Source organism: Anopheles darlingi, chromosome 3, assembly GCF_943734745.1.
Source record: "Anopheles darlingi chromosome 3, idAnoDarlMG_H_01, whole genome shotgun sequence".
Lineage (NCBI taxonomy): Eukaryota > Metazoa > Arthropoda > Insecta > Diptera > Culicidae > Anopheles > Anopheles darlingi.
Genome location: NC_064875.1, coordinates 23,839,940 through 23,863,966, shown reverse-complemented (window position 1 = coordinate 23,863,966; position 24,027 = coordinate 23,839,940). Strand labels below are relative to the sequence as shown.

General features: G+C 45.6%; 5 protein-coding genes across 5 annotated transcripts in view; 2 read left to right on the top strand and 3 right to left on the bottom strand.

Moving 5' to 3' along the window:
* LOC125956646 (acyl-protein thioesterase 1) overlaps positions 1-1,121 on the bottom strand; it is a 3,433-nt gene extending 2,312 nt beyond the window's left edge. The window contains exons 1-2 of the mRNA XM_049688723.1: positions 824-1,121; positions 678-709 (exon numbers count right to left, since the gene is read on the bottom strand). Of these exons, the coding sequence (XP_049544680.1) occupies positions 678-709; positions 824-874 (83 nt within the window). The 5' untranslated portion in view covers positions 875-1,121. The remainder of the gene's footprint in view (positions 1-677; positions 710-823) is intronic.
* A 472-nt stretch (positions 1,122-1,593) lies between these two features.
* On the bottom strand, positions 1,594-14,948 carry LOC125956630 (F-box only protein 25). The gene is made up of 6 exons (XM_049688699.1): positions 14,824-14,948; positions 12,891-13,727; positions 4,598-4,657; positions 4,099-4,522; positions 3,755-4,026; positions 1,594-3,682 (listed from the first exon to the last, which is right to left on the bottom strand). The coding sequence occupies exons 2-6, from the start codon at positions 12,992-12,994 to the stop codon at positions 3,472-3,474; spliced, it is 1,071 nt and encodes a 356-aa protein (XP_049544656.1). The 5' UTR covers positions 12,995-13,727; positions 14,824-14,948; the 3' UTR covers positions 1,594-3,471.
* A 569-nt stretch (positions 14,949-15,517) lies between these two features.
* LOC125956658 (cytochrome c oxidase assembly factor 3, mitochondrial) lies at positions 15,518-15,877 on the top strand. Its single transcript, XM_049688736.1, has one exon. It carries the CDS (start codon positions 15,596-15,598, stop codon positions 15,875-15,877), a length of 282 nt encoding a protein of 93 aa, XP_049544693.1. The 5' UTR covers positions 15,518-15,595.
* Positions 15,878-16,052: 175 nt separating this feature from the next.
* Positions 16,053-17,194, top strand: LOC125956632 (dimethyladenosine transferase 1, mitochondrial). Its single transcript, XM_049688700.1, has one exon. It carries the CDS (start codon positions 16,053-16,055, stop codon positions 17,112-17,114), a length of 1,062 nt encoding a protein of 353 aa, XP_049544657.1. The 3' UTR covers positions 17,115-17,194.
* Positions 17,195-17,600: 406 nt separating this feature from the next.
* LOC125953791 (phenoloxidase-activating factor 2-like) lies at positions 17,601-18,353 on the bottom strand. The gene has a single exon (XM_049683570.1). It carries the CDS (start codon positions 18,351-18,353, stop codon positions 17,601-17,603), a length of 753 nt encoding a protein of 250 aa, XP_049539527.1.
* Between the last annotated feature and the right edge of the window lie 5,674 nt (positions 18,354-24,027).

Here is a 24,027-nt window from a genome sequence, read left to right as displayed (position 1 = left end):
GAAGAGAAGGAGGAAGTAGTAGTAGCGTGAACCATGTAAACGAGAAAGATCAGCGATAATGGAATAAGCAACATTATACATAGGAGGCGGTCGCCGCGGACGGTAGCGTTGTAAATCGCAGCAACCACTGTTCGCGTTGCCTTGTGGGATGGCAAGGTAAAAAGGAAAATTACATAATTCAATCAATGTCCACTAGGGGCACTCAGGCTGTTGTTCGTTGTGGCCAACCACCACCGATGGTTGTAAAAAGCTTAACGTCACCTACGTTGTCACCGCCACACTTTCTCCGTTCATTCGTAGAAGCCTTCCCCTCACCTGGAAGCTGAAGGTCACGCGCAACGTGAAACACACAAAACATATGCTCCATCATCAGCAGCAACCACACACTCTGTCCAGCGTTGGCGAAACGTGGCAAACCACCACTATAGGATCAAAGGCTGAGCAAGGAGAGCGGACGGCCAGGGAGGCCAGGCGACACGATAACTATGCGCACCGGGGAGAAGTCTGGGGTGTGGAAGTAATGTGGAAAATTGATTTTTCCTTCATCGCATGCAGCCCGTTGCGGGCGGGTCATTGGTTTGTTGGGCGTGCTGTTCGGGAAGCTTACTAATTAGAACCAGCACCGCGGGAACCACTATTTACCCCTCCTCGTGGGCATGCTTACAATAACAACGTACCCCGTATCGCCGAGTCCGTGCAGGAAGATTAGCTGTGGGAAAGAGAGCACAGCACGGTTAAGGGTGAGATGATAAGACGGCCAGCAGATAAGGAAGGGCCGCTGGCCAGCGGACCGGTTACCGAACGGGAGGCGGCTACTACTTACCGTCGAAGTGTGCTTTGCGACCGATGGGATGATAACGGGTGCAGCAGCCATTCCTTTGGTGGCGATGGGAGCGTACTTTGTTGATGCAGGATCCGCTTCACCGTCGCCTTCTTCGCCGCTGCAACTCTTGGCACACTTAATCCCAATAGTAACTGCTTTCCGTGTCCGCGGGCGAACAGATGCGACGGCCGAAATGGGGGGCGGGTTGATATTCACGCACGCGACCAGGAGGATTTCCGCAAGGATTCACGAGGATTCGCTGCTTCGTGGTGTATTTTGATGATTTCTTTGCTGCATGGGCGATACTTGGGGTCGTTCCACGTGATGCGTAACTTGGGCTTGGAAAATCCTGAAAAAACTATCGATAAAATCCCAAAAAGAACGGAAAACGAATCCAAGCGTTTGCAAAAGGCGTTTTTACTCGATTTACAGCCCCGCAGATCCACCAGTTTTTGCACAATTTCCTGGTTCGTAGCTCAGTTTACGCTTCGTGTGGCACGGCCTTTTCATTTTCGTTTGAATTGACCGTTCGGAGTGGCGATTTCGGATGCTGGTTGATAAATTACAGAGATTCAATGTTTTCGTTGGTAGATTCTATACTTAAATTGATTTGCGACTGCGTTTATGAGATAATATCTATATGCTTGGTTTTACGTACTGTTAATTACGATAAACTCTTCTCGCGATCTTCTACTTGCTTCCGTAGCATTTCTAATATCAAACGTAAAGTAGGAGTAGCACACGACATGACAAACAAGAACAACGGATGCTAACTTTGCCCCCACCGGTGGTGGGAAGAAGCATTATTAACTGCGGTGCGAAATATATTTCCATTAACTAAACTACATGAAATCAACCTTTGAGGCGCACGATGGTTTCCAGAATGCTTCTTCTAACCAAATGATACGAGCACGTGGCTTCCTATTTCGCTCGAGGAACTTAATGCTTCAATGCAATTAAATTGTATTACCTTTTTCTGGACGAATAGATTGAGGTGTCGTTCCTCAATTGCACAACCCAATCGATATGGTCCCCCCGATGACCGTAATGAAAACGCTAATCAACGCAGATGTCGTTATTGAACAGTGAAGTCGAAGGCTACCGAGTCCTTTCGACAATCGTCGTCGTAGATAGATAGATTTCTCCTGGTCGGCAGGCTTTGCATTTTGTGTCGCTCAGTAACACACTACACACCTCGCGACGAACAATCTCTGTTTTGGCTGGTTTTGTTTGTTTGATTTTTTTTTGCTTTCGTTCCAAAGTTAAAAACGTCCAAAAGCGTAGAGAAACGGATTTTTTCGTATGCTTATTTTTGTCTTCTAATAAAAATAGTATCCTTTGCGCGCTCATCTATCCTGTTTCGCTTTTACTTGCACTGCTATGAATCTTGCACCAAACGCCAGTCCGTCATCGTGAATGGTTACCGCTTTATCACATTACGCTATTCTTTTGCCTTCCTACAATGCGGCCATCCAACAATCGATCGGCTTCCACTAGCACCATCTCGCGCTCTTCGGCCTTTACCATTAAACACGCTCTAATATCATCGGAACCAAGATCATACGGTGCGCGGAACACATTGATTGAAACACAACGCTAAGTTTATCACAATAGACAGAGAGAAGATATACAATCGTTATTAGTAATTTCATCCTAGCCGTTTTGCGGATCCTCGCAGACTCGATGAACGCACTATGTAACGGATTCGAACATAGCCCATCGAGTTCCGACTTTTCGACTTTTAATTCAAACAAGTATAAAATGCGCAGCTCTTCAGTTCTGATTACACCGTACCCCATCGACCATTAACCATCGCCAGTACGGTATATGTTTTATAGTATTCAACGGAACCATCCGATGATGGGACACGCCAAAAGCACCCGTCTCCGGCTCACGGCAACCTTAAGCTCCTGTTACAAATCATGGTTTCTCCTTCAACCGATTTCTCTACACCTCAATACCAACTCTTTTCATATTTTGCTTTAGTAGATTTATCCTCGCTTACCTTCGAAGCGGCAATATTTTAGTAAATAGTTTGCCCTGCCAGAGGGTTACGGGTATCTTCATCTTCGCAACGTCTAAATACCGAATCCTGTTCCTGCAAGTGTACTTTGAATGGCAAAACGGTTATTGGATTTTTAGATCTTTCAAAATATATCTTCCTCTTTAACGTTAATATATAAATATATCTCGTTTTTATCATGCACCAGTTTGTTATCTTTGCTGGCGTCTCTGGAGTATGTGTATTCTGTTTGTTTTTCGTATCAGTTTTGCTTTGTTCCAGTGGCGTAGTTCCTTTAGATTGCGCGAATCCCACTTCACTACAGTCCTGTGTGTGTGTGGTTGCCCGCTTATTGATTCGTCTACGATATTAGTCTCTTCTGATTTTCGGGGTGTGTTTCTTGCATCCACTATTTGGTAGTTCATCCATATTACTATTTTGTTTATATTCACACCGCGTCAGCATTTCAATCATAACGTGGCATGTTTTTCATCCACTTTCCAACATCGGTCCTTGTCTTTTCCTCTTAAATGATTCACTGAACACACAGAGATAATATGATTTTCTTCACTCCAATTTCACACAAGAACGCTGCGAAGCTGCCGTTTCTCATTAACAGCACCCGTCGCACGCATTGCCGTGGATTTTACAGCGAAAAATATTGTAAAAATTTAGCCGGTGGCACCGGCTGCGTTTCGTTGCTGTTACTGTTGCCTGCCTCCTGGACGCGCTGCCGGAAATCCGGACATTGGTCTACGATGCACGGGTGGCCAGCCGAAGGCCAAAACAGGCAACGGCACAGTCGACAAAAGGCTAAAATTTCGGCATACTGTAGTTCTTCTCGCACGCCATACATCCTGTAACAAGAACCAAATGAAAATTAAAAGTCAATAGATGGACGCTACCATCCCTTCCCCTCCGGACCGTACTTTCTCAAAGCATGATAGATGGCCTGCCAGTTGCGGTGGCGCTCCTTCGTGTCCTGCAGGCACATCTTCTCCAGTATCACATCGATTTGCTGTTTGGTAAAGTGAAAGTGTGACAGCTCGCGCCACACGCGCTGCTCCGAGATGAGGGCCGCCATCAGCGACCACGCGGAAGCGGACGCTTCCAGATCCTTGTAATCGGTGATCCGCAGAATGATCTCCCGTACGCACTCTTCCGGCAGGTCGTGTAGTTTTGGACGAATGTTTGGACCGGGCTGTCGATAAAGAACACAAGATCGCATATTAATTGGAGTTTCTTCGAGCTTCACGAGCTTAGACAAACCTACCTCCCGTATCTCGATCTGACTAGCAATATCCTGGATGCGCTGAATGGTTTGTACGTGCTCGGCCCACAAACTCTGGCTCCCGAGCGGTTTGCCCCAGCACTTTTGATTCTCCTGGTTCAGTAGGGCGCGCAGCTGCTGCACCAAGCCTCGCAGAACGTTTATGTTCTGCTGAGAATCGCTCACGTACGTGGCAACCTCTTCGAGCATCTGTAACAGTAACCGTTGGGCGCCTCCTGGAAGGCTCGTGATACCCTGGCCCGTCACGAGCAGACGCAACAGGGCGCACACATAGTTGAACCGCCGGCCATCGCGTACCGAGCTGCGAAAATCGAGCCGCCTAACAGCCTCACCGAGACCATTAAATCCCGCAATCTCACGCGTGCACTTGAGCGTGATGTGACAGTGGGGTTGAACTTCGTTGTCACTGGAATGGGAGGGTACAAAAATAAGGTCCGAAATGAGTTTTATGAAAAGCTGTATTAACCGTACATTTCCATACCCATTCTCATTGTCATTGTCGATCTCGGTGTCGCTCGAGTTGCTGCACTCGGAAATGCATCTAAATAGGAAACGGAAGAAGAAACAAGAATAAGAGAGATAGTTAATGAAATGATCGACCGAAAAAATATTGTTTAGCTATACATTGTGAATTTCAGAAAGCATGGAAGTAAAGTGAATTATTTAATTCAATTATTGAAGAAAAATTGATATTAACAAAATAGAAACAAGTAACGCAACTTCCTTATGACGATACAAGCAAAGGTGACAACATCTAATTTAATACCATCAGCGCTCCAAAGTACAGAAAGCTGCGGTCGGAGCGTTAATCCGGTTATACGAACCAAAATTAGTACGCCCATCCATCCATCCATCCATCAAGCCACAGCCTGACATAGAAAGTTTACGATTATCAATCAACACAGCGCATAAACCATTATAGTAATAAGCATTAAATGGCATACCCGCCAGTGGAAACGATACAAAAAAAAGAAACGTCCATTACAGGTTTAACAATCTCATTAATCCCGCGTTCATCTCCACTTGACTTGTGTTGGACTTTACAATGTTTCATGCGCCACACTGAAACAAACGGGCAACAAGCAATGAAACGATATGTTCCATGGTGCAAAATGCAGATTTTCCGTCGAAGAACGTTGATGGTGCGTCCAAGCATGAAGCATATCGTGGCGTTAATGCAGCACCTTTCCACGCCGTCTGGTGCCATGGGCGAGCGAACGCGCGCGTTAGAAATTTTCCGGTCATCCATGGTCATCAGCCTCATCATCTTCATTATCAACGCACCGTGCAATCATATAGTTATCAAACGGATGAAGGCTCTAGTGGAGCCGCGCCACATCCGGATCCGGCAAATAAACACTTCGGAGCAAATGGAAAATTGTTTCTGTGAGGTAAAGCAAGACACTCCGATTCCATCCGATCCCCGATCAAGAGGTTATTCCACAACATCGAAAGCGAAAACATCGTGCGTGTTTTCGGGTAATTTCAACGATCTCTGCTCTGCGAAACCTAGCAGACGATCCCAGTGACGATCAAGGGCACGATCCGCGCCAGCGCAATCCTATGAGGCAAACATTTGGAAAAATCGATCGAGGAAAACTCGACATATGAATCGCGTGTGCATGATCGGGGCTGGTACATTTTTGATTATGTTTTGCGTTGGAAAATGCGCCCACCGTCAGGGTGATGTCACGATTGAAAGTGAAGCCATCAAAAGCGGCAGTCGCGAATGGAATCGGGGAGCAGGGGCGATACAAAGAAAAGTGAAATGATCGAGAAGTGTTTTCTTCGCTTCGCCTCTTGCGGTTTGGGTAGTTTGAAGACCAACATCCCCCCTGTATCGATAGCTATCAGATCCCAGGTGAAAAGTAAGAGCGTATCGTATCGACGAGCCGAGCTTCGCCCCTCTACTATGTCTCGGTGAAGTGTTGCATGGTCGAATTATGCTCACGATGGGCCGCAGTAAAATGAAAAATTGGGTTTTTTTGCTCTTTCATCTTTACCGGCGCTGGATATTGATACTTCATAGAGGCTGGATGCAGGTTTTTTTTTGGGAGTAGGAAAAGCGATAGGAAATTCCTTGTTTTATGTAATGCAAAACGTATGGTTTCCTTTTTTTCATTTACTATGATAAAATTTCATCCTCTACATCCACTTTGATTGATAATTTGTAAAGATTCAGTTGTGTGAACAAAAGTGTTTAATTAATTTCGGAAATCCAACACATTACTTTTGAATCAAGCATCTTTTCTGCGATCGGAACGTTGCTTTAAAGCTTACGTTGCTTTCAGGCCGCGGGGTGTTGACGGCCTATATACAACTGACCTATTTCCGGACACCTATCCACTTCCTCCAAAATGGTGCCAGCCGGATTTGGAGAGTAAAGTTGGTTGCCCAAAAAGAAGTTCCGGTTATGTAGCACAGTATTACTGTGTAGCTTTATCGATTCTTTTCGACGAACCGAATTTTGCAGCGAATTCGCGGAGGAATTGAATGTCTTGACCTAGCTTAATCAATACCTATAAATCAATATACCGTACCGTAGAGAGAACATTACTGTTGCTGGTAGCATCACGTGAGATGCATGAGAGCACGTTGATGTAAGATTGTTGGTGCACGCTTTCCAATCGAATGCATTCAGACATGCATGTGCTGCTCTTATCTAATAGCTGATGCTGACCACATGTCTGTATGTGCCTTAGCATTCATCTCCAACGGGAACTGCTCGCGGCACGATCACGTACCAGTTCTAGTTCTTGAGGTTATAAAACGTCTGCTTGGTGGCAAGGTTAGTTGGAAACGTTTTCAACAGCCGTCGTGATCGAATCATACTAGCTAAGAGTGCCCCGCCTCGTACCAGTCGTTGGTAACTTGGACACCAACATGGTGCGGTGTAGAGCTGTACCGATCGTTATGGTCGGAATGTTCCTGATGTTGCAGTGTTTGGTGCCACAGTGTCGAAGTGAAGACGATGTTTCAGTGACAATGCCAGAGAAAACAACTGACAGTCCTACCAAAGAAGCAGAAGATTCTGGTGTAACGCAGTCGACAACTGCAAGCAGTATAAACGATTCAACTCTATCCACAAAAGAATATTCCAAGGAAACACCTCCACCAGCCAGAAGTACTCCTGCATCGTCTGAAGAAGAGGAACCAAAAGATGTTGAAAAAATTGTGGCGTCCTCAAATCCATCCCATACCGATCCAAGCACCAAAAGTAGTAATAAGGAGCAGGCAATGACGGGTTCGCCGGATATCCCAGATGCTCCGGTTGTGGATGATGCTAATTATTTTGAATCCATCCAAGAGAAAAGCACAAGCGAGCCGCAGGAAACAACTTCGGACTCAGCAACGCAAGACCAATCGGCAGGGGAGAGCACGAAACCGCCGAAAAAGGGTCCGGATTATTTAACAAAGTTTCAAACCCTTCCAAATGCTTACGGGGAATCTGTTGATGTAGGTTACCTTTGGTCAAACTCGGAAGGAACTTCATTGCAAGATGAAGCCCAAGCCCCTTCACCGGATAATGACAATTACTCGATGGCAATAGTACCAGGTGATACCATTATAGAACTGCTGGCAGAAGACTTGGATTTGAATCAAACTGTCTACGCATCGAATGAAACTGAGGAAACTGGAGGAAGCAATGAAGTTAGCGATGAATCAACAGATTACCTAAATAAAACCAATGCACCGGTGAGTACGATTGACCAACCTGCTGCATCTGAATTACCGACAAAAGACAATGCACAAAATGAGACACTGACTAAAGCGACGAATGAAAGTTCCTTTGGTAATGATACATCGCCGGGCAATGAACCAAATGAGGATGATAAAATCAATCCAGTGTTTATGGAAAAACCATCCAACGATGAGGAGATGTCTAATAGCATGTCAACTGATAATAACGGGACGAGACTTGAACAGGTGAACGAGGGTCAAAATGCAGGTCCAGAAATACAACCATCTCCACAGTACAGTTCCAATTTAAGTTGTGCTGGGAAATGTCAAGAGCTTCGATATGAACCAAGAGACGTTTATGATCAAGAGAAGTTGGGAGATGAATCAGAAGCTTCTAAAAATAAGAAACATTTACATGATGAAGGAGTTCAGAATGGGTTGTTTGCTGAGGGCACGAAAAATCCACCGGAAAGCTCTGATGATCCCAGCAAAGTGGCCAAAGAAGAGGAACAGCCCCCGCAACGCTCCGATGATTCGAACGAAGAAATAGAGTTACTTGCAGAGGACATGGCACTGCCACCGGAAGGCTATGATGGTCCGAATGCAGGAGTTGCAAAGGACACGGAGCAGCCACCGAAAAGCTCTGATGATCCCAGCAAAGTGGTCAAAGTAGAGGAAGAGCCCCCGCAACGTCCCGATGATTCGAACGAAGAAATAGAGTTACTTGCAGAGGACATGGCACTGCCACCGGAAGGCTACGATGGTCCAAATGCAGGAGTTACAGGGGACATGGAGCAGCCACCCAAAAGCTCTGATGATCCCAGCAAAGTGGTCAAAGTAGAAGAACAGCCTCCGCAAAGCTCGGATGAATCAGGAGACGAAATGGCAATAGAGTTACTTGCAGAAGACATGGCACTGCCACCGGAAGGCTACGGTGGTCCAAATGCAGGAGTTACAGGAGACACGGAGCAGCCACCGAAAAGCTCTGATGATCGCAGCAAAGTGGCCAAAGTAGAGGAACAGCATCCGCAACGCTCGGATGAATCAGGAGACGAAATCGCAATAGAGTTACTTGCAGAGGACATGGCACTGCCACCGGAAGGCTATGATAGTCCGAATGCAGGAGTTACTGAGGGCACGGAGCAGCCACCGAAAAGCTCTGATGATTCCAGCAAAGTGGTCAAAGTAGAAGAACAGCCTCCGCAAAGCTCCGATGAATCAGGAGACGAAATGGCAATAGAGTTACTTGCAGAAGACATGGCACTGCCACCGGAAGGCAACGATGGTCCAAATGCAGGAGTTGCAAAGGACACGGAGCAGCCACCGAAAAGCTCTGATGATCCCAAAGTAGAGGAACAGCCTCGAGGAAGCACTGTTGGGCAGAGACAAGAAGTAGAGATAGATAGATCGAGACAGCCGCCTGCAAGCAGCCCTGAAAATGCCAATGAGAGAAAAAATGTGCATGGGGATCCTATGGTGGATCCAACAGAAAAACAGAAAACATCGCAAGAGCCAACAGCTCAATCATCGGGTTCGAATTCCACACCAGAATCAGCACAAGGAGGTGAAAATGTGAAGAAACTCGAAGAAAAAAATGCTGAAAAACAAGAAGTCATTCAAATGTATGATAAGAACCAATCAAATCGTATGTTCGAGACTGTTTTGGGTAAGAATAAGCATATAAGAATCGAGGTTATAACATTTGATACTAAGGAACCTGATGTTCTAGTTTCACAACACGCATCAGAGATGGACAAGAAAGCAGATTCTACCGGTACAGATGGATATAAAGAACCTGAGCAATCCTATTTTGAACCTTCTTTTGATAATTCTCCCGCATCAGCAAATGATGAATCAATGCAGTCCCCGGTTAACCCAGCTGGTGTACCAGATTATGGCAATACTGGTAGCCTTGAGAATTTCGAACCGCCAAAAGATGGTTCACCTAAAGCGTACGAACAACCCACGACAACTCAACTTGTTCAGGAATCAGCAATCAAACCAAGATGTCCTTTCTCAGTCAAATCCCTTATCGCACAAGTGGATAATCCTGAGCAACGCGATAACAATTCGCCAGACACCCGGGGTGAGGCGGCCTACTACGAGATGAACCCTTTTTGTCTCACCAGACACCACGTGCTGCTACCGGTAATGCCCATTTTCGTGTCCCAATGGTGTTTCGCACCGGAAACACCGGACTTTATGTGTCCCCTGTACGATCTTGGGTTCCATGTTGCGTTCGAGCATGATACCAGCCCCGAGCTATACTATCGCTGCATGTACGGACGTGCGGTTCTGCTCAAGTGTCCCTATCTGCACCACTGGGACGATGAGCGAAAGATGTGCGCCATTGTGGAAGACTTTCGCCATATACATCACTACCCGGACGATCAGCCCAGGCGCACCAACCTGCAGTACGAGAACTGGCAGGTGCAGCAGTACTGCCGGCATTGTCAGCGAAATTTTCTTACACCACAAGATGTGGATCCGGAGGCGCAGTGCTCCGATCGAATGCTGCTAGCCTGCAACACCGATGGGTCACTGTCGGTGTACGAGTGCCCCGAGTTTCATTTCTACGGTCGTCGAGTGCAGTTGCGTTGGTGTGCCGAGCAGGAACGCTGCGACTATCCTGCTGACGTCGAAGGACCGTGGCAGGGCTAATCAGTATAGCCAACTACTATTAATATAGGTATATAGTTAAAAATTCACCAAAGCATCTTGCACTAATGAACTACTTCTTTTTCGTTCATCTACTAGTTATTTCTCTAGTATTATGAAAAGCTGCAAGTAGTAAATGTTATATGTTGCACTTCATTATTGATAGTAAGATTTAACTTTAACTTGGGAAGCTACAGTAAAAAGTATAAACAGTCAGTAAAAATAGAAAAATACCAAATACCAAAAACATAAAAATAGAATTGTAAAAAACCATTAAATTGAATCTGCACAAAAGAACATCTTCATATGGCACAAGTAATCCAATCTCATGAGTTTCCAGTTTCCAAATTACATCTGTTACCATTACAAGTGATTTGAATTAAAAACCCATATTAGAGCATAGCGCAGACCCACTGCGTCTAGGTTGAACCATGTGGAAGCTGCAGTAACAATTACTGTTGGCCCCAAACGACAATTACTGTTGGCCATCTGCCTGCTGCCACCACCACACCGGGTTGCACCACGTTGTTGGATAATTGTTTCACACGAATGGGTTACATAAACCGTATGCTACCACAACCCCTACCCCAATGATGTCTCGGTTGTGGTTGTGGAGTGGTGCTTTCAGTTTTATAGACGATCTCAATTTTTTGTGAATTTGTAACGGAATTAATGGACTGCCCTATCCTCCAACAAACCTTCTTTCGACGTATGTAAATGAATAAAAATCTATGCTGTCCTTTATCCAACAAAACCGTTATGTGGAGCGAAAGTGTCTTTAGCAAATTTCCCCCAACCCCCCCTGTAGCTCTCGATGCTTCCGAGATGGTGAATCAGAGTGTCGTCTTGTTTGTTTACGTTTTCTACGGGGCATCTTCTAGAGTCTCTCTTTCGAGAGAGAGAGAGACCTAATCGCGCTCTCACGCAATCGCAGATAACACAATCCGCGTTCGTTAAACTCAGCTGATGTGTGTTGTGCCTCGAGGATGCAGACGACATATGACTGGCTTTGTTCAATCCAGCACGATTGTTTTCACCCTCACGAGGTAGCGCGAGCTTGAGCTTGAACTTAAGCATTTAAATGGAAGATAATATTTGAACTTTAAAGGTAGTCGCACCTCTTTTATTGTGGAGAACTTAAAGAAACCTTGTGACTCATGTGACTAATTCATTTTCTCCGATCGTTCACAAGCACAATCTGTTGCTATATCTGCGACGTTGACAAACAGATGTCACCACCGGTCCGGGATAAACTGGTAGCGCCAATAATGGACCCCACAGTAATCTATTATCAAAGTTAGATTCAATTACATCCTGCAAATGGCTAATAGGCTTTATTTGTGTGGTAATAGGGTCTATTTCCGGTGAGATAAGCTCCATTAAGCTACAACGTAAATCCGCACACGATGCAAAAGTTGCATATCATTGGTCAACCTTGGTTGTGAGTTTATTGAAGTTCGATTATCAATCCTAATCATTGCAATGCGTATATCAACCAAATGAGGTCACAATGATTGAAAAAATGAGAAAACATTCTTAACGATTGATGACGCATTGATCAAAACATGCTATTGACGGAACAATAAAAAATGTTTTTAATAAACCTCTTAGTTCAACTACAATATTTAAATATCATTAATTGAAGCATTTGTGAAGTATCAAACTAAATGCAGGTGAAAAAATGCATCTCAATTCTAGTAGCTAGCAGCTGGATCTTCTGAGATATAAAAATTGATGTTCTAATAAACTCCGCAGGGAATTGGCAATGTATAAACTGATGGCTACAACAATTTTATTAAACAGAACAACTATTTAAAAATATATTTAAGAAATATCAACCAATCCTAAAATTCAATTACGCGGTTTTAGTTTTAAGATGTTGCAGATGGTTTAAAGTTTTGCTGCGGTTAATCCAAACATTCTCGACAACATCATTGAATTCATTTGGGCAAAAATTAAATGCGTAGCCACCCAAATGATTGGTAAACAGAAATCATCGATTTGACTGCACCGCAAAAGCGATCTGCCAACAAATGCATCTACTGGTGTGACCATTGCCAAATGGACTTGAAATCTAATTGAATTACATTCGGTGTCCTGTGGTGCTACGTATTCAACACGTTGCACAAATTGAAACGTGCTGAATTGTGGCAATTTTTGCAACATTTTACAATTAGATACTCCCTTATGTATCAAGGTTGATGCAATATGGCAGCAACTAAAGTCGACACAGGAAGAAAATCTGTGCAAAACCCAGGAGCCCTATGAGCGTTGCAGGTTTAGTGCAATATTTAGGGATTATCTGTAGACTCATCACATAAGTCTGGCGATAATCTGGTGCTTTCGCGCTATTCCTCCCTACATCCGTTACGTAATATGTCCGCTAGTGAACCGGCGGTGGCTGGATGACGGTCGGTCGATAGGTTTGTACTTACCTTTTCCGTTTGACACACTCGAGCACCTTCAGCTTTTCCCAGCCTTCCTCCGTCTTCACCCAGGAATCACCCGGCGAACGCCAATCCTTCGAAATGAACGGCATAGTGCTGCGGTACTGTCGCTGCTACGCCGAGGGCTCACCAAGACCTTGAACGGAGAACTACGCTAAATGTTTCCAATAACCGTTACTACGGTTTGCTGGCTTGGATGGAAAAATGGAAATCAGCTTGCTGTGACCCGATGGTTTGGACTCTCGTTCGCGCTCACGGAATACTCGTTGGGGTTAGTATTTCCGAGCTCACTTTCACAATCGCTTTTCGCGCTTATATTGCGCACCGCCCAGGAACTACCACTCCTTGCCTGCCCTGCCTGGATTCCTCTCGCCGCGACGACGGCTCCACTTTGCGTTTGATGCACTTTCTCTATTTAGAAAAGGGAGCAGCTGCACCAGCAAAGTGCATCAGGCCGAACGAGGCACACTCGCGAGCATGAACGATCCCCGAGGAAGACGATGCACACGTCCTGTGGACTACCGGGAGGTTGGCTGGCTGCGGTGTAATGAACGGGCGTAATGATTCAGTTAATTGCTTCCTTCAGCGCCCCAACGCAATATCTGGTAGAATCCAGAGCACAGTAACTGACGAACGTATCGAAGACCACTTTTGTGTTCACTAGCACTATTTCTTTCTCTGATTTTCCTACTTTCTACCTCATTTTACACCAGAAATTCAAATCACTAAGAAAATCTGCTCAGAAGGAACACACGAAACGGATACTCTTCGCGCACACTGAAGCAGCATATAGAAGCATTTCTCTAGCAAGAATCTCGATTTGTGCTGAAATTAGAGGTGGGGAAACGGATCACGATTAGCTCAGACCAGGCGTCTGTTTGGAAGGGCCGAAGGTGCAACGGACGCCATGCATGCAACACGCGCGAGATGTTCAAATGTCAGTCAATGACTTTTCCACGCAACTTCAACATGCAATCCCCCCGCGCCTACTCTTCTACCCGTAACTGGCCCTCTTTGATGTGCTTGGGACCGCGGCTGGTGTACTACTACGGTTACTGCTTTCGTTTCCATTTCGGAGGCACCATTTTCGCCTTTGAATTCCACGACGCTCGGATTTAGATTACGGCGTCTCGAGTCGAGTTCTATTTTTCGCCAGAACATTCCCCTCATGATTTTCCGGCATCACAATCACCCTTCGATTCCGAAGACCCTCCGAGTGGAACGGTGAAATGGGAAAGCGTTTTCGGGATGCCAAATGCCGTCGTCGTGTTCTATTCTGGGCTCCATTTAGGGGAAGGCCCATGTGCAATAGCATCGCTCAGCTGGGCTTAGCGGTTCGAGTAAATGCACCTGACTGTGACCAGACGCCGTGGAGTTATTTCAAGCAATCGAGATAAAATGTTTGCCCAATGCCATGCTCCATCACTTCTGGTAGTCACTGTGTGGCGTGGAGAGCGGTACGCACAAACGGTTCAAAGTAGTACACCAGCGCTCGTAGTTCTTTGTTATGGTTTTTGCCACTCCACGCTCCGAGAGCAATCCGTGGACGCAGAGAGAGAAAGATTGGTAGAGGAAGATGTGGGGGTAGGGGGAGAGGAGTGGTATTGGGGGGAAATGGTTCTGGAACGGATTGGCATGGGTGCATGCGACATGAAGCGACTCGTTATGCCCCCCCTCTCAGGGCAGGTTAATGGACTCTGTTCGGAGTGTTCCTAGGTGGAAATTCCTTTTCCTGGAAAAAGGGTCCCGCGGGAAAGTACGACGCAAAAAGGTTACAACACTTGCGCACAGAACACAGGGTAACTCTTGCCCCAACAGGAGTACTCTCGATTGGCGTACTACGTCGAAATTCACGATTGAAAACACGGATTAGCGTCATTTAGTTTTCACGTATGTTCCCTCAGGAACCAGCTGTTTTCACCTTTTTGTTCACCAGTCCGCGGACGATCACTTTAATTTCCGCAGAAAACCTTTCTCGAAAGGGAACGAGTGTGTACACTCCAGCCAGCCAGCCAGCGAAGGATTATTGCGTGTGTTTAGTGCGAGACTTTCAGGTGGCCGCGAGCATTTGAGAGTGCAAACAGTGCGAGACAGAACAGCGTCTGCACCAACACAATTTGTCGGTTTGTAAACCAGGAAGTATGTAAACTGGAAGATTTTTTGTACAAAAATTGCTCGTTCGATGTTTTATGTCGAATTCCGCCAAACACCGTTGGAATTTTCTTTTATCAAAGCGATACAAAATATTTCCAAAGGCGCTCGTTGCACAAACCTGCTGGAAACGTTGCGCAAAAGGTGTTTGAAGAGAAGAGAGAGGAACAAAACAAAATCAGCTGGCGCTGCACCACCTCCTCCCACCAACTCCACCCCACCCTCTTCCAATCCACTTCACAGGTGAAGTCAAAGCACTTTTCCCGTCGCCATATTGGATTTGGAAGTCGCCTTGGCATTCCCACAATTAAGATTCAATCGCGTGGATGACACACGATTATTGCATTTTTATCAGTTGATTTATTATAATTTTATCCAAATACGACTGTTTTGTACGTTAAAATACTTTCCTGCAGCCGTTTTCCCATTCCCTCCTACTCATTGCGCGATATTTCATCATTCCCGTTTTGACAGTTCCGAGGTTCCGAAAATCTGAAATCCGTAAAAGCGAGATTATCTTTCTGTGAAGCGTGCTCTGCAAAATGTCCAGCGGCCAGGCGGAAAAGGGTGAGTTCAAGATCGCCGAACCGGGCCGCCAGCTGAAGCGAGCGGAGGCCGACTTTATGCGATTGATCGAGCAGCAGAATCTGCAGCGCGTACAAAAACTACAACGGCAGCGGCGCAATAACAAACTGACCGGCATCGCGCTCGGCGGAACCGTCCTCGGTATCTACCTCTACTCGATGTTCTCAGTGAAGCAGGAAAAGTTTTTGGATGATTTCGAAGAGCCCGTGAAAATCGAGGTCGAAAACAAGGCCCTGTAGAGAGGCCGATTCCGTCGTTCTACGGTAAGTTGCTCCCCCCGACTCTCCCTCTTACATCATCACAACAAACCTGGTATTAGAACGCGTGTCTTCTTCGTTTCAGCAGGACCCGGACGGAACACTTTCCAATCCAACCCGTTTGTTTCGTGTCTCTAGTGTTTAAGAAAAGAGGAAGATGTCAGCCACAGCGAAAATACCCAAAGCACTGGCCTCGTCCGGAATCCGTTTGCCACCGCTCCCGACGATACGCGATCTCGTGAAGCTGTACCAGCTGCGGGCCATCAAGCAGCTATCACAGAACTTCCTGATGGACGAACGTTTGACGGATAAGATTGTGCGCGCAGCGGGAAAGATCCGTGACCACCACGTGCTGGAGGTAGGGCCGGGTCCGGGAGGCATTACGCGCTCGATCATACGACAGCATCCGCGCCATCTGGTAGTGGTGGAGAAGGATCGCCGGTTTATGCCAACGATGGAGATGCTGGCCGAAGTATCGCAACCATTCATGCGTATGGACATCGTACGGGGCGACATACTGGACTATCGGATCGAGGGTGCGTTTCCGGATTGTGAAGCGCACGATTGGATGGATCCGGTGCCTGCTCCGGTGCATCTTATCGGGAATCTACCGTTTGCCATCTCCACCCGGCTGCTGATCAACTGGTTGCGCGATATGAGCCTCCGAACTGGCGCTTGGCATTACGGGCGCGCAAGTTTGACGCTCACGTTCCAGAAGGAGGTAGCCGAGCGGATCGTGGCACCGATTCTGTCCGATCAACGGTGTCGTCTGTCGGTGATGAATCAGATTTGGAGTAAACCGGATCTGCGGTTTATGATTTCGGGTCGTGCATTCGTTCCGAAGCCCGAGGTGGACGTAGGTGTTGTTACGATCGTTCCACTGCAAACACCACTTACGCAAGTGCACTTCGATACGGTCGAGAAGGTGATCCGGCACATTTTTTCCATGCGACAAAAGTACTGCCGGCGGGGTGTCTCCAATCTGTACCCACCGACGGTGCGCGACGAACTGACGGAACTTACGTTCCGGAAGTCATCCGTTGATCCGTTGTCACGATCGTTCCAGCTGTCGGTGGACGAGTGTTTACGGATTGTAGAAGCGTACGATGAGCTATTGCAACAGCATCCGGAAATCCGTGGTTATGATTATCGTGCGGCGAAAAGCAAGGTAGCGCGAGTGGTGGCCGATACCGATGATGGTACAGAAATTGATCGTTAATAGGAAGAGGATGTGGCATCTGAGTGGACTTACGGTTCGTTTATTGTGAATAGTAATAAAGTTTCTAGTTTTCAAGCTTATCTCATTTTCTTCTGGTTTCATTACCTTACTAGGAGTTCATTTCAATAGATACCCACGACTACTGAGTTGAACACAACTCTTGAATCAATTTAGGAAACGAAAATTGCGTTTATCTAATTCGATCCTGAACCAACACAATGTTATCACACAGCGATAAATGAATTTGTTAAAATAATTTGCCTGAACTTGTAGCTTTATGCTAACTGCGGTATGGTTTTTCTTCAAAACGTTTTGTACGAGCATTCTGGAAAAAGAAATTTCCGCAGGATTTTAGGTACCGTTTCCTGGATAAGTTGCGTTTGTTTGAAAGAACACAACCTTAAATAATGCAGACGAGCTACTTAAAATGATAATCCTACATTTATGCTTGAGTATGATAACGATTGGCAGAGGAGGAGAATTTTCTCATGTTGTGGTTGAACTTATTCGGGTGAGAGTTTCATCGATCCACTCCCGGAAAAGTTGAACATTGGTCAAGGCCGTAGCTGTACGACCCGGTTGTTGGCAATAGAATCCCCAGGTCATTAAACCATGCAAGTAGAACTTGTCCTCGGAATTCGGCACTGTTGCTACCACCGGTGCTGCTACATCCTCGCGACACGGTATTTCTACATGCTGCCTAGTGGCACACACGAGACTATTGTGAAGGTTAATACGATTGGATAGATCATACGGTACAATCTCTTCCTTACATATGTCCCATTCACTATTACGCAGCGCAACTTTTTTAAAAAAGTTGTGTCCATTTCTTGGTCTTGCGGGTTTAACCGTTTCGCCCCATCCGGAGAAGATCAAGCTTTCTTCACTACCGATGGTGTAGTTCTTCTCTGGTAAACATACGGGTTGAATGGTTGGTCCGTACTGCACAACGGTGGACAGCTCCAGAACAGCAATATTGTTAATCAGTGAGTAATCACTATACTCTGGATGCGTGTGACCTATGCGCACTCGCACGTCTCTCTGTGGGATCGGCTCGATGGATGAGTAAAGATCCCAATCGCCAAGTCGCGCCAGCAATCGGCTGGCTCTTCCACCACAGTTCTCTAGGCAGTATGCCGTAGCCAGTACGGCTCGATCGCTGATTAGTGCTCCATTGCAACAGTGCTGCAGGTATGGCGGGCCATTGTCATTGATAGGCATCTGGAATATAGCCACCATCCAGGGTATTTCGCCATATTCTGCTCTATCCTCCAACATACCAGTTAATTCCGTCGTTTCCCATCTCTTCTTTGTTCTTTCACCACAACCACTAGCAGTAGGTATTGGGGTATCGATCGATGGCGAAGTTGAAAAATTCTCTTCATTCCTATTCGTCGATGATGAAGGTTCCTCGGCCTTACTATCAGTCGGAATCGGTGTATCTAGTGTCGATGTACTTGAAATTATTTCTAGCATCTCGAAAAGTAGAATAAATTCAATTACTACTTTATCATATTCTCTTTCAATTAGTACACTGGTTCTACTTTACCTGATGTGCATCTCCATTGGCCTGAACTAAGATTAACGCGGCGAAGAGTGACACGATTCACGCGGAACACATTATGCACATCCACTCACCAGCTAGCTGTGAAGTCAACTGATGATTAAATAGTCGGAAGGTACAGCATTCGTTTGATAACCATTTCGGAGATAATAACGCATAATCTTAATTTCTTTCAACAGTCAGGAAATACCCAACTCATCGCGTATGGGTATGTTTGTAAATTTATGCTGATTGGTTTGTTTCGGTCTGTCCCCTTCTCCCACCGGGTAATCTTGCATCTGGTGTAGTCAACTGATAACGACCCAGCTATTCGATGGTTCCGAAATTACGACCTCGGAGGGCTTAGTCGCTTATGCCGAAAAGGTGTTTTAGATGATTCTTAAGGTCAAGTGTAGAATATAAGATTGACATTTCCAATCCATTATCGATCGATTTATGCGTAAAGTCATTTTAATTGGGGAGCTTAACCCGCAACGTTTCTCTCTTTTTTATATCTCTACAGACGCATTGTCTTGACGCATATATTGTGAACCTTATTCTAACATGTACAAAAGATAGAAACGCTAGAGGAATTCCAACCTGTTCTCGAAAGACATGCTCGCTGAAGATCTTTTCGTATTTCGCGCTGTTTCCTCATCATCCATATAGCTATATGCTATAGCATAGCTTTGTGCATGATGGTCATATATTGATTTTTGAAACCAATGTAAAATGAATCTAAGCCAAAAGCATGCGGCTAAATTAGCTAAATTAGTTTAAATTAACGTTTAGGAACATAGTTTAACATGAATGAGTGAGTTTTTATGGAAACAAACGCAAAATTAATATGCTTTCAAAAATATTTTCATAAAATACTACTTTATAAAATACTACCTTTAAAAATACTTTTTAAAATAAATCCTTCTTAGCTTTCTTATATGAAATGAATAAAAATATCGTCTATGCATCCATTCCATAAACTTCTTCAAATCCGAACAGCACTCTTTCCAACGTCCCATTATGAAGAAGTGAGGAGCATGTTTTTTCATGTAATCCTGCGGCAACACTTCGTCACACGTCAACGAAAAGTTTATGCAAAAATCTACATCCGTGACGAATCGTTGTCACGCTTGTCACCATATAGTGTCATGAAATATTGACATTCGCGCTATGCGGCGCTCCACGCTTTGTATTAAGACAAAACGGATACCATTTTTTGTATTTTCTCTGCACACGCAAACCTCGGTACCCGTTTAACCCGGTGCAAGGGCACGCATAGCAAAACATGGCAGACTACTCAATGTCCTATGATGAAATGTCCTTCAACCGAAACGCTGCTGCTCGTGTGCATCGCGTTTGCATGCCCGGGAAAAACGTTCCGAGGTGGTGATTTGACCAATTATGTGTACCACTTTATTAACATAAATTGCATGCACATTTGTTTCCATCTGATTAGATTTGCTTCATCTCTTTTAGGGATTGTATAAAATACATTCACTCTAGCTACCCGTATATAGTTGACGGTGCTCTTCTCTGGCCAGTTGGTTGGTTGGTCGTCGTGCCGCTTCTGCTTGAGCTAATTCTTGAAATAACAGTTTTAAGAGAAAACCAAGGACTTTCGCTATCTTATATTCGCACCTTGTTAAGACGAATTAAGAAAGTTAGGAAACTCGTATCTTGAAGCGAGAAAACAAGATTTTTCGCAGCAATCGCTTCGTTCCAGGGTTAAAGTTTTGACTAGAGCTCTATTAACGGTAAACTACGCGTAAGATAAAGGACATTCGCAAAACAAAAACTAGATCACTTCCGGAGATTTATGCTCCCGTGAGAGAGAATAGAGTGGAAAAGACAAAAAGACACCCTGCACTTGCCGTACTTCTAGACCAGTGCCGAGTGAATGGACATTCAGTTAACTACTCGCGTTGCATTAGTAAGTTGGCCCCAAATGACTTTGAGGGGGGGGGGGGCGGTCCATTTTAGTAGACAACTAAAAACTAAAAGCAGCTTTACTCATTTGCATCCCTCCAACCCCTTGCGAAATGCATTCCCCATGATCCTCTTTTCCTTCCACGTGTTGCTGACAACAATGCAAGCCAGTGTGCTTCTTGGAAAAGCTTGGCTCTTCGCGCCCAAGTTCGAGCACACGAACTGGTGCACGAGCAGCAAGTTACGAAAGCGAATTGAAATGGCCTTTCACTGTCATGTATGGGCGAGATTTATTCACACCGGATGTACGTATGGGCTACAGAGTATTCGTTTTTTTTTCTACTGTTGTACTCCTCTGTCACTTTTTCTGCCTTCACTTTTTTCTTCTCATCGCGTGTGGCTGAACCAACGCCGCACGGATTGCTACATGCGATATGAAGTATGGTGAGAGACTCTGAACGGAGGATGTGCAAGTCTGGGAAGCTCCAAAGATTTTACCCCAGTCTCGAGCTAGTGACCGCTCTTACTACATCCTTAGCACATGGCGCCAACCGAGTGCTAATGAATATGGTTCGACCTAATAACGTAAGTAATCTCGACAATGGCTTACAACGTTGGACCATAAAGAGGGTGTACTCATCATACTCACGCCCAGTCACGGGATAAGATTTTTGCATCTAATTGAAAAGCTAAAATTAGCTGAAGCAACAATATTTGTCAGTTGTGCGAGCAGCGACTAGGACATGTGTGCAAATCGTTTTCTCATAATTTGTCACTACTACTAAAATTGCTACTAAAAATGTTAGCATTTTTAACGTTATGGTAATATTTTAACTAATCTAACCTTATAAGAACGCCAATGCCCATGAGCACACTCTGCTTTAACAGCCGGGCAGTTTTAGTTGGGTTCGATTAAAGGCTTTAAAACGACTTAGCCATACTTATCGCAACCAGTCGGATACAAGCCGATATTGACTGGTACGTACCCTAGATTCAGAAACTCCAGAAAGTCAATTATGATGGAGACGCATGCTGAATAGATCTGCAACTCGCTATAAACTCATTCTCGGAACGTTGTAGGCGTATCGGGCGGGACACTATCAGTTATCAATGAGGCTTTATAAAATGCTAAGACGATTAAGAAGTCCCGTTCGCATCCGAGTCGAAAATACATTTTCTATCGTTGGCGCTTTCGGATGCTGCAAACGGCAGGACATTTCGTAACTTTCTGACTGCCAAGAAGGCACGCAACCATCGATGGATGGTGCACGGTCTGTCAGTGAAACCCATTTCACATTCCAATTTAGACGACTGTTAGAAACATGCTGTCGTCATGTAATCGAGAAGGTACTATAATCACGAATGATAATCATGAAAGTGTCTTTATTGAATCGAAATATGACAATTATAGTCCAATAAGCCGTGCTCCATCAGGGGTATCTAATAAACGGTCCGTCAAACGTCTCCGTCAGATTAATCCCGTGGCCGCGAAGGTAATCCTTTTGCTCTGGCCTCGCAACCTTTCTGTCAATAATCTATTGTTTGCCGCAAAGATTAAAAGCGTGACAGCGTGACTAGGAATGTGTTTTCCGTTTCGCCAAAACGCTGTCGCGTTTCCTGTGGCACTTGCTTCTCTGGCAAGATCCGGCCTTCACCGTTAATGGCAGCTTCGTCACGAATATGTGTTAATTGTTCGTTTGTGATCCTCACGCACGTACCGGCAAGCTGTGCCAGACGTTCGCAGGTGCCACCACCATCGGTCCCTTCCCCTTTTCTTCTCGACTTCTGCCGCTGCTGTTCGAGGCTGTTCGGGATTATCTTGTTGGTGAACTGATTAATGCTCGGTTATTAATTAACACGTTGGTCGTGTTTCGGGGAAACTTGTTGCAAGCCCTGCATTTGCTGGCAGGTTTGGTTTGAACCGTGCGAATCACGAGAGCACGAGGACATACGACCTATGAACGGGAATGAATTCTTCGTGGCCGTCGATCACGAAGCTTCCGTTTTTCGAGCTGAAGGTGAGTCGAAACTTCGTTCGTTTTAGTCACCCGATTGGTCGACCACGCGCTCGTCCTTTTGCCAAACCAAAAATGAACCGAGCGGACCAGCGCATATGACGTCACGATAGCCTCGAGGGTCTTGGTTGAAAATTCAAAAATAACAAATCACTGTGTGGTCTACCCTGTAGGCAACCAACCAACTCACTGCTACTGAAAAAAGGAGTTTCAAATTCTCCGATACCATTGCTGATTGTTGAATATTCCAATTCTGAAATGAATGAAACCTTCGGAGCTATCGCTAACCTCGGTCCGTTGCGAAATCGGCATCGAACTATTGCCTTGATGCCCGCAAATATGGCTGCCAGGTGCGTTTTGTGATGTGTGTTGTACATTGTTTTCTGCCAGATTTTTCCATCTAAAACCATAGCAGTCGCGTTCCAGTGCAGTTTCTTTCCCCCAAGCACTTATAGGACGTCCAACTCCATGCAAAGAAACTCAAACTTTGCACGCGACACGGAATCCGTAGTATTCGACAAACGGTGGGAACGGCCATGGGAGTGAGCTCCCGAATCGAACAAAAACATCACATCGCTCGATCGGTGGTACTGCGTACTGCTTATTGTTTATGCGAACTGATACCATATCGCGCCTACAACACCCCATTGGCTATTGTTTGCCCGTCGGATATAAATAGTAATATCGGAATACATCTTCCATTTCATTGCGAGGATTCCCTGGATTCGTGGAACGGCCCGAATCACAGATGCGCCAAGTAACCTGAACAATAGCCAGAATCCTTTTCCAGACGAACCAAAACGAACGCCTAGCATCGACGGAAGCCGAATTTTCTGCCATTCCGTTTTCGATGTATGATACCATCGATGGTCTATCATATCGCAAGGCAGAATCTCAAGAACTTTCGCATATATTATGCAAATGTGAGGTGACATTATCGCAGCTCTCTGCTAAGGCGCATCGCGACAAGTTATTACAATTCACCTCACATCATTATGCTGCCGAGCAGAGATGATAAGGCGGAGAGGCCATCACAATCTCAATTCATGGGATGTTTTGCGCGCAGTGTGTCTACGTCAACAGTAGTTAACAAACTGCCTGGCAGGTACGCAAAATAGCCCGCAGCATCTTTAGCCTCATCATACATGTAGGTTTCAACGGTACAAAACGAACAGGTTGGCCACGTTGTTCAAAAGTTCAAATGCCCCCCAAAAATGTGCGTCCATTCCCACACGCACCACGTGGCACACGAAGTTGGCCGTGAGTGAACCTAGCAACAACCCGTGTCCTGTGTCCTGCGAAATGAACGCTCGGTTCATCTGACGGTTGGTGGAAGAGATTCGAACCGCACCAACCACCCTCCGGCGGCTTTCATGGCAGCGAGTAAGGCGAGTTTCTGGGGGAGGGGCAAACCCACGCCTTCCGGTGT

Bases quoted from the DNA above. Each gene is read 5' to 3' on its own strand.
- LOC125956630 (XM_049688699.1), bottom strand. From the start codon at position 12,994: ATGCCGTTCATTTCGAAGGATTGGCGTTCGCCGGGTGATTCCTGGGTG. The intron at 4,658-12,890 runs GTAAGTACAAAC...TTTCCTATTTAG, and splicing joins GAGTGTGTCAAACGGAAAAG to ATGCATTTCCGAGTGCAGCA. The intron at 4,027-4,098 runs GTAGGTTTGTCT...CTTTATCGACAG, and splicing joins GTCAGATCGAGATACGGGAG to CCCGGTCCAAACATTCGTCC.
- LOC125956658 (XM_049688736.1), top strand. From the start codon at position 15,596: ATGTCCAGCGGCCAGGCGGAAAAGGGTGAGTTCAAGATCGCCGAACCG.
- LOC125956632 (XM_049688700.1), top strand. From the start codon at position 16,053: ATGTCAGCCACAGCGAAAATACCCAAAGCACTGGCCTCGTCCGGAATC.
- LOC125953791 (XM_049683570.1), bottom strand. From the start codon at position 18,353: ATGGTGGCTATATTCCAGATGCCTATCAATGACAATGGCCCGCCATAC.